Source organism: Rhinopithecus bieti, unplaced genomic scaffold (assembly GCF_001698545.2).
Source record: "Rhinopithecus bieti isolate Rb0 unplaced genomic scaffold, ASM169854v2 scaffold_21412, whole genome shotgun sequence".
In the NCBI taxonomy this organism is placed as follows: Eukaryota; Metazoa; Chordata; class Mammalia; order Primates; family Cercopithecidae; genus Rhinopithecus; species Rhinopithecus bieti.
The window spans coordinates 2,270,235-2,280,142 of NW_016811643.1; the positions used below are offsets into that span (position 1 = coordinate 2,270,235).

Below are 9,908 nucleotides of genomic sequence, written 5' to 3' on the forward strand. Positions count from 1 at the left end.
TTCTTTTTTTTTTTTTTTTTCCACTGGAGACAGGAGGTTTTATTGATGCTGATGGGGGTAGGAAAGGCCCCCAGAAGCATGGGGGCTGAGTCAGTCAGCAAATGCATAAGGCCTGGGCACAGAGGAGCAGGTTAGGGCACATTCACCTTCTCAGGCTTCTGTGGCTCCCTCATTGGAGAAGGGAGAGAGCATCTTGGGGGCGCAATTCCAAGAGCAGCCAGGACAGAGGTTAGAGATGGCTGAGAGCCCCTAACCTGAGGAGGCAACACAATAGGCAAGCAACAACTGTGTGGAAAGCTGGATGAACTGGTCAGCAGCGGAAAATGGGAGGCGGGACTGGGTTGGCCTCTGGGGGAGGGGTCCAACCTTGGCTTGGATGAGCTCATGAGAATTCCCAGTGTTCCCAACCAGAGAGGGGCAGACCCCAAGGCTCGTTTCTCTGCAGGCCTCCTTAAGGGAAAAAGGCGCCAGAGAAAAAAGCATTCAGGGAGCCCCCTGGAAAGGGGTGCCAGAATTAGTCCTTAAGGCACAGCTGGGGTGGACAAGGCACCAAGGTGCAACTGGTGGGGGAGGGCAGGGGCAGCCTCCAAGCCAAGTACCAGGGTCACAAGAGGACGCAGGACCGCCCACACTTGATCGGCGTGGGGTTGAGCACAGCCCAGACAGCCTCGGCGAACACTTCCTTGACACCATCGTGTTGCAGGGCTGGGCATTCAAGGTAGCGCACAGCGTGGATCTGCTTGACCAGTGCCTGGCCCTGCTGCGGTGTGATGGGTGCCTGGCCCTGATCCTTGAGGCGCCGTAGGGTGTAAGGCTGGGCTCTCAGGTCCTTCTTGGTGCCCACCAGCAGGATGGGTACATCAGGGCAGTGGTGGCACACCTCTGGATGCCACTTGTGTCGCACGTTCTCATAGGAAGGCGGACTGGCAATGGAGAAACAGATGACAAAGACGTTGGTCTGAGGGTAGGACAGTGTACGGAGGCGGTCATACTCCTCCTGGCCCGCAGTGTCCCACAGGTTCAGGTTCACTGTGCGCCCATCAACTGCGCTCTGCGCGCTGTAATTGTCGAACACGGTGGGGATGTACTCTTTGGGGAAAGCATTAGTTGTGTAGCAGATGAGCAGGCATGTCTTGCCCACAGCCCCATCACCCACCACCACGCACTTGATGCTCTGCATCGTGGGTGCAGTTGCTGTAGTGGAGGCAGTGCCTCCTCTCTCTTCTGGACCCCTCTGGCTGCAGTGACCTGTGGACAGATGAAAGGGGACATTCTTGGTTAGGGAGGCCTCTGCCTACTGGGAAGAAAAGATAAGGGCACACAAAGGGAAACCGGCTCCTGTTCCCTTAACCTGACACTATCCCAAAATCCCATCAAGACAATCATCAGAAAGATACACAATGAAAGGCCCTGAGACCAAGCAAAGATGCAGTATAATGTGGCAGAAAGCATATAAGCTCTGGCGCCAGATAAACTAAGGTCAAATCTTGGTTTTGCTATTTCCTAGCTGTGTAACCCTGAACAAATTGCTTAACCTCTCTATGCCTAAGTTTTCTTACCAGTAAAATGAGGATACAATAATATCTACCTCATTGGGTCATTATAAGGATTATATAATACACGTAAAGCATTTAAAACAGTGCCTCATCCATAAGTATTAGCTTTTCTTTTTTTTTTTTTTTTAGACGGAGTCTCACTCTGTCACCCAGGCTGGAGTGCAGTGGTGCGATGTCTGCTCACTGCAACCTCCGCCACCTGGGTTCACGCCATTCTGCCTCAGCCTCTCAAGTAGCTGGGACTACACGTGCCCACCACCACACCGAGCTAATTTTTTGTATTTTTAGTAGAGACGGGGTTTTACCGAGTTAGCCAGGATGGTCTTGATCTCCTGACCTTGTGATCCGCCCGCCTTGGTCTCCCAAAGTGCTGGGATTACAGGTGTTAGCCACCGCGCCTGGCCAGTATTAGCTATTTTCCAGGCTATACAGACACAAAAGGAGAGTGCACAAATTTAGGGATCCACTAGATCCTCTACTAAATATGGACGCTTTCCACCAGGAGACTGGAAAGGGTTCTGGCACAGGACAGCTGTTCCAGGTCACTCTGATGCAGCCATAGGTAGAACCTCTCTCAACTCAGGGCCCACCCTGCCCTCTCCAAACCTGGTATCTTGGCTACTGAGTACAAACCAAAAGGCACAGTAAGAAACCTGCTGAGTAAGGGGCTCAATTCTTCAGAGAGCTGCCCTATCCCAATCCAGGGTATTCTGGCAAGGGGGAAATCTTTTTTTTTTTTTTTTTTTTTGAGATAGAGTTTCACTCTGTCGCCCACGCTGGAGTGCAGTGGTGCGATCTCAGCTCGTTGCAACCTTCACCTCCCAGGTTCAAGTGTCTCCTGCCTCAGCCTCCCGAGTGGCCGGGACTACAGGCACATGCCACTGCATCCGGCTAATTTTTATATTTTTAGTAGAGATAGAATTTCACCATGTTAGCCATGCTGGTCTTAAGCTCCTGACTTCAGGTGATCCACCTGCCTCAGCCTTCCAAAGTGGTGGGATTACAGGCGTGAGCCACCACACCTGGCCACCCCATCATTCTTATAAGTACTGAAAACCCTATCTGGCCGTGCACACTCTGGTTGCCAATTCAGTACAGCAAATTCAATGCAGGGGATTACTGGAGATTCAGTTGAACCTGGGATTTGGACTGGGGTCTGGGTATGTTATGATGAATGAGGTAGAGGCTGAGGCTCCCAGACATTAGTATCTTCTCTCAAGGTCCTTGGTGGGGTGGAGCAAATCTTTCTTTTTTTTTTGAAGACGGAGTCTCGCTCTGTTGCCCAGGCTGGAGTGCAGTGGCACAATCTTGGCTCACTGCAACCTCTGCCTCCCAGGTTCAAGTGATTCTCATGCCTCACCCTCCTGAGTGGCTGGGATTATAGGCACCTGCCACCATGCCTGGCTAATTTTTGTATTTTTAGTAGAGATGGGGTTTCACCATGTTGGTCAGGTTGGTCTTGAACTCCTGACCTTGTGATCCGCCCGCCTTGGCCTCCCAAAGTACTGGGATTACAGGCATGAGCCACCATGCCTGGCCTGGAGCAAATCTTTCAAGCCCAACTAGGAAGGATGAAGTCAAGAGTAAGACAAAAACTTGACTTTCCCCTCAATCTTCTGTCCATTTCCTGAGACCCTGGCATGTGCCTCTGAAAGATTTTAGAGCCTTCCAGACTCTTGGGTAGAAAATAGCATCATTAAGAACATAGATGCTAGATTAAGACTGGCAGGGATTCTAATCACAGTTCCACCAACTAGTTATATGTGATCTTGGCAATATATTTGTTCCCCAAGCCTCAATTTTCTCATCTGTAAAATGGGCATAATCTTGCCTATTGCATTACAATTGCTCAGAATATGAAATGAGGCCAGGCACAGTGTAATCCTAGCACTTTGGGAGAACGAGGCAGGTAGATCGATTGAGCCCAGGAGTTTGAGACTAGCCTGGGCAACATGGCAAAACCGTGACTCTACAAAAAATGAAAAAATTATCAGGGTGTGGTGGTACACGCCTGTAGTCCCAGCTACTTGGGAGGCTGAGGTGGGAGTATCACTTGATCGCAGGGTGGTCAAGCCTGCAGTGGGCTATGTTCATACCACTGCACTCCAGCCTGTGCGACAGAGCAAGACTCTGTCTCAAAAAAAAAAAAAAAAGTAAGAGTTAATAATGTATAGAAGGTGTCCAGCATGAGGTATGGCACATAGCAAGTGCCCAATAAATGGGCTGCTGTATTTATTAGTGGGGTAAGTATGAGGAGTCCCAGCTCCAGCCAACATCTGGTCACCTCTGCAGGTCATAGGGCCTTGGGGTGAGTTCCGAAGCAAAGCTTCCAGAAACCCTGCGATTATTTACACTGCTATGGCAAGGGTCCTTCTCTCATCAGCTACTTTTTGGCCATGGGGGACTCTTGGTGGTCAATATGTGACTTCCTTTCCCTGACTGTCTCCCACAACCAGGGCCTGCTCCCTGAGAGGGGGCAGCCCTGTTTTAAACACAACCAAATCCCTGAGTATTCCTTATCCCTGGCTCCACCCAAGCACCATCACCACTAGCCCATTTTCTCCATTTCACTTGCTATACTGCAAGGCTGCATTCTGGTCTGGGAACCCCTTACCCCGGCAGCCTGAGCTCTCCACTGGTTCAGAAGCTTCAAAAATCAATGACAAGTGGAGAAGAAAATCCCCACTGGGAAGTGGAAAAGAAACTTTCGTGGTATGGGGGATGCAAAGGGCCCAGGGCTTGGTCCCAGCTCCCTCCCAGGGTACAGTTTCCCTTGGAATCAGCTGGGAAAGAAATGATTTCACTTTATGAAGTTGTGTCTCTGGTTCACATTAAAAAATATTTCCATCCTATTTGCATGAATGAGTGTGCGTGTGTGCGTGTGCACATGTATGTGCATGCAACCTCAGGACATTCAGATGGAGACCCTCAGAGTGTGGGTCAGGGAAGGGCATAAGGACCCTCTAGGTCAGTGGAGAGTTGAATAGAGACTTCAGACTGGAAGTTGAGACACCTAAGTTCTAACCCCAGTTCTGCTGACTCACTACAACCAAGCATGAGGCATTTACGCTTGCTGGGCCTCAGTTTTCCTATCCAGGAATTGGAGATTACAATGGTTGTTACAAGAGCACTAGGTAGATGAACTAAGACTTAAAGCTCCTTGGAGGCAGGTGGCATTACTTGTGCCCCAATGGATTATGTGGGAAGCCCTGACATTCAAAGCAGAACTCCTGGGCCTGCAATCTTCAGTTCCACACAGAGCAGGGGAGTGGGTGTTGACAGTCTGACTGAAAAGCCCAGCGCTGGGCTGGCCCAGGCAGGAAGACAAGGAAGGAACTCTGGCTGGCTGTCACAAGGCCCAAGAAACTGGAAGTACAGCTCTCTAAGGAGGTGGTTATCAACTAGCAATCAGTAAATCAGCTCTCAAAGGAGAGGGGAAGGACAGGGTAGCTTCTGGGCTGGGAAGGGAACAGGGACTGACACTGGAAAAGGATGATGAGTATGGTACTGTCCAGAAACAAGCAGAGCAAAGGCAGTGTGGTATAGGGCCAAGAGTACTGGATACCTGACTCTGATGTCTTGAGTTTATCTGCTGACCTTGACCCTTGATAAAAAAAAAAAAGCCCTCATATGGTATAAGCCTTTATAGATTGCATGTTACTATGTCATTTGACCTTTATAACAACCTGTCAGTACTATTCCTATTTTACAGATGAGGAAACAAATTCAGAGCAGTAAAAGTAACTCTACGTCACACAGCTAGTTAGTTTGGCAGCCAGAACACAAACCCAGTTTTGTGACCCAAAGTCCTGTGTTTTCCACGGTGCATCTCACAGTCTTCAAGTTACCCCTTACCAGCTAACTGTGTGACCTTGATCAGGTAAGTTACTGCCCTTCTTGGAGCCTCCGTTTCTTCATCTATACAGTAGAAGTAATAATAGTAGCCCTCCCAGCCTCACTGGCAGCATCAAGGAACCTGACCATGGGAATGAATACCCCTTGTAAACTGAAGTGTTGTGCACACAGGAGGTGACAGGAGCCAAGCCTTTCATCCCAGAAGGCAGGAAGCACTGAGTATGCCTGTGTCTGTGGTGGGGGATCAGCCCAGTCCTCCCTACTCAGGTCTAGTTCAGACCTTTATTCTGTCTCCCAAAACAACTCTCTCTGAAATCCTTTGGCCTGAACTGGGTTGAATTAAGTTCCCATAGCCCATTTCAGGAGGGCATATGCTAAAAGGTAGAGTCTAAACTGCGCCAAATAGGAAGAAGGGATGTCAGTGCTGCAGGTGGCCAAACCAGGAGTGTGACCTACCTGGAGCGGGGTTCAACGATGACTTATTCACTAAGTGGCTTTTTTAAAAAAAATCATTAAGCCCAGCTCAGTGGTGCACCTGCAGTCCCAGCTACTAGGGAGGCTGAGCCCAGAAGTGAAGGGTTGTAGTGTGCTACACTAGTCAAGGTTATTGTCCCTGTGAGTAGCCACTGCACTCCAGCCTGAGCAACGCAGCAAGACCCCATGTCTCAAAAAAAAAAAAAAGTTATTTAGTAAATCAGTGGTTGCCGATCTGTTTTGATTTGTTTTTTCTTTTGGAGACAAGGTCTTGTTCTGTTGCCCAGGCTGGAATACAGTGGTGCCATCACAGCTCACTTTAGTCTCAAGCTCCCAGGCTCGAGGCATCCTACCTCAGCCTCCTGAGTAGCTGGGACTACAGGCAGGCACCACCACACCTGGCTAATTTTTGTATTTTTTATTTATTTTTTGTTTGTTTGTAGAGACAGGGTCTTGCTATGTTGCCCAGGCTGGTCTTGAACTCCTGATCTCAAGCGATCCTCCTGACTAGGCCTCCCAAAGTGCTGGGATTACAGGTGTGGATCACCACGCCTGGCCAGATCTGTATGTTATTAGACAAATTACAATGACTTATTCTGGCTCTTTAGTCCCAATTCAGATCATGCCTGGTCCCTCATATTGTCATTCAGAGTTCTTCACAGTTTGGTAAGGGGTATTAGAGTTATATAGACTTGGGTTTGAACCCTAGTTCTGCCTCTTACCAGCTCTGTGATCCGGAGCTTATGATGATTTGCCTCTTTAAGCTTCAATTTCCTTATCTTTCAAATGCAGCAGCAACGTATGGTACCTACCACATAGCAGTGTTACAAGGACTAAGTGCATTAATGTATAATATGTACACAATCTAGGTACTTTGCAAGTGTGAGTTCCCAGTTCCCTGGTCCAGAGGGATTTTCAGTGTCCTCTGCAAACAAGTCAGGATCATTCTTGCCTCTGAACTTTTACTCTTGTTTTTCCCTCTGCTACTATTCCCTCTCCCTTCTCTAATCTTTCTTATTCCTTAAGGCCTAACTTCAGTTTCACAGTTCCATAAGGTTACTGAATTCTTCTTTGGATATCCGTTGCATGGCCACCTGTCACCCAGGCTCGAGTGCAGTGCCGCGATCTCAGCTCACTGCAACCTCCACCTCCCAGGTTCAAGCGATTCTCCTGCCTCAGCCTCCTGAGTAACTGGGATTACATGCACGTGCCATCATGCCCAGCTAATTTTTGTATTTTTAGTAGAGACAGGGTTTCATCATGTTGGCCAGGCTGGTCTCCAACACCTGGCCTCAAGTGATCCACCTGCCTAGGCCTCTGAAAGTGCTGGGATTACAGGAGTGAGCTACTGCACCCATGGCCCCCCTTTTAATCCTGCTTTGGCTCTGTGTGATTCTCCTTTTCCAACAGTCATACGTAAGTTTCCCAGCTGTGGATGCCCTTCAGTCTGAAGTCTTGGCTTCTCTGGACTAAATGACAAAAAAAAAAAAACCTCTTAAGTATAGGGCTAGGCACACAGGACTGTACAACCATTGCCTTTTGATCTGCTTGTGCCAGCACTCATTACTGAGATATGGAGACACCTCTCTGAAGCCCAGTACCGGACACTCCCTGCCTACCCCACAACAGACAAGACTGCAATGCTGAATCTTATTGGACAGCAATGACAGGCAAAAGCTATGCCTGAAATAGGCAAAAACCTCTGTTCCCAGTACCAGCTTGACCTGGCTCTGGCAGGGAATATAGCCCATGGGGGTCTAACCCTGTCTGAGTGTGGTCCCTGGAGCCTGGCTTGCACCCAGTGGGGCCTGGCCTTGGGGTGTGGCCCAGGCAGGCCCAGAATGGGGGAGGGAAAGGAAGTAGCTTGATTGCCAGATCTCTGTGGCTGTTACAGCAGGGGAAGTGTCCCAACTGGGAGTGGGGGAGGGGAGGAACGGGCTCTTAAGAGATAGGCGAGTATGGAGGTGATGGGAACTTACCTCAGCCTTCTATAACCTGCCTCCCTAACATGGGGCTCCCTTTCTGCAGCCCTCCCTGAACCTCATTATAACTATAATCCATCTCTGGCCATTCCAATCCTGATCCTCTACAAAGGGGCCTCCATATTCTCTTCCCTAAAATACATCAAGTAGTAATATGGAACCATGCACCATTGCCGCCTCTTTGAGGAAAGCGTAAATTATCCAAGTCAGAAGTGACTTATCCTATCCAAAGTCTGGTCCCTGTCTCTCTCACAGGCATGGAGAGGCTGATGTGAATCTTAATCTCTTGTTATTAGACTGGGAGTGTCTAGAGGGCAAGGTCCTGGTTGACTGGACCTTGCTGAGCACCCTAAGCTGAGCACAGCATGTAGTAGCTGTCAGTAAATAACTGAATGAACTCGATGCAATCATGTCTTTGCATATGGGAGTTCCTCTTCCTGGAATGCGACTCACCCCCCTTCAGATCCTTCCTGTCCTTCAGGCCCAGTACTGTTCCCCAGCTTCTCCAGGACATCACAGCAACCCCCTCTCCTGTCTTACCTTTCCCAGCACTGACTGTACTCTTCATTGTGCTGAACTAACTGGATGCTTCAGGGGGAGGATAGTCTGACCTTCTGTTTATTTCCAGAAGCCCAGGGAAGGGCTGAGCAAAAGCTATAGAATGACATACCCCTCCTCCCCCATCAATCCACAGACTCTGATGCTGGGAACAAGGAAGAACCTCTATGACCAGAAGACACAAGACAAAAGTAACCAACTTCTTTCTCACTCACCCTGAAGAGCTCCAAGTTGGGATAATAAACACATAAGTTATACCGTCTTGTCTTCAACTGGAAGGGTGAGAGGTGAAGCTGGCAGATCTAGCTCAGAGATGATGAGAAAGATGGGAAGGAAAAGTGGTCCTGACAGGCTATACAGACTGGGAATATCTGAGGACCCTTGGTCAAAGACAAGGCAAGGGGCAGGGGCACTGGTGGAAAGACTTCTGAAGCTCTACAAGTTTGTTTGTTTGTTTTGAAGGGAGGAATAGAGGAGAGGTGATATAAAGAGGCTCAAAGAGGCTGCAGCTGGGCTGGGAGGAGGAAGCTGGGGGAGACATGAGGTCAGTGTGGGGCTGGGACCAGGCCAAGGGCTGAGTCTCTTTCTTCCCTTTCTCCCTATCAGCAGGGAAGAACCCAAGAGAGCCCAGTTCCTAGTCTTAAAAAAAAAAAAAAAAAAAAATCCCCTGGGTGCTGTGGCTCATGCCTGTAATCCCAGCACTTTGGGAGTCAAGGCAGGCAGATCACTTGAGATCAGGAGTTCGAAACCAGCCTGCCCAACATGGTGAAACCCCATCTCTACTAAAAACACAAAAATTAGCCGGGTGTGGTGGTGGGTGACTGTAATCCCAGCTACTCGGAAGGCTGAGGGAGGAGAATCACTTGAACCCAGGAGGCAGAGGTTGCAGTGAGCAGAGATCATGCCACTGCATTCCAGCCTGGGCAACAGAGCAAGACTCCGTCTCAAAAAAAAAAAAAGAAAAAAAAAAATCCATGCTGGAGGACTCTCCACCTCTTGCCATTCATCCTTCAGCCCCTGGAGAGGATCCTACACTGCAGCAGGGAAGGAAAGAAGAGTTGATGCTACCCACTAGGAAAGAGACAGTGGTAGCTGGGAAGGCTGAGGGGCAGTCCAGGACCCTTTCACTAAGTCCTAGTTCCCAACCTTCTTCATTCATTGTCCCAGCACCCCAAGTGTTCCATAAAAGGTGAGCCTCAGCTGGGCACGTGGCTCATGTCTGTAATCCCAGCACTTTGGGAGGCTGAGGCTGGCAGATCACTTGAGGTCAGGAATTTGAGACCAGCCTGGCCAGCATGGTGAAACCCCATCTCTACTAAAAATACAAAAAAATTAGCCGGGCCTAGTGGCACATGCCTGCAGTCCCAGCTACCTGGGAGGCTAATACAGGAGAACAACTTGAACCTGGGAGGTGGAGGTTGCAGTGAGCCGAGATCGTGCCATTGCACTCCAGCCTGGGCGACAGAGCAAGACTCCATCTATA

At 49.3% G+C, this 9,908-nt stretch overlaps 2 protein-coding genes across 3 annotated transcripts in view; one reads left to right on the forward strand and one right to left on the reverse strand.

The window, feature by feature from the left end:
• PGAP2 (post-GPI attachment to proteins 2) overlaps positions 1-8,689 on the forward strand; it is a 39,377-nt gene extending 30,688 nt beyond the window's left edge. The window contains exons 6-7 of the transcript XR_001889662.1: positions 5,269-5,436; positions 8,562-8,689. The gene's annotated coding sequence lies outside the window, so the exon portion shown is untranslated. The remainder of the gene's footprint in view (positions 1-5,268; positions 5,437-8,561) is intronic.
• LOC108543755 (rho-related GTP-binding protein RhoG-like) overlaps positions 605-9,908 on the reverse strand; it is a 13,562-nt gene continuing 4,258 nt past the window's right edge. Inside the window, exons 1-2 of one of the 2 annotated variants that reach the window (XM_017894419.1) lie at positions 1,862-1,883; positions 605-1,248 (exon numbers count right to left, since the gene is read on the reverse strand). In XM_017894419.1, coding sequence (XP_017749908.1) covers positions 605-1,180 — 576 coding nt within the window. In that variant the 5' untranslated portion in view covers positions 1,181-1,248; positions 1,862-1,883. Of the gene's footprint in view, positions 1,249-1,861; positions 1,884-9,908 lie in introns of those variants that run through there. The other variant, XM_017894418.1, reaches the window with a different exon arrangement.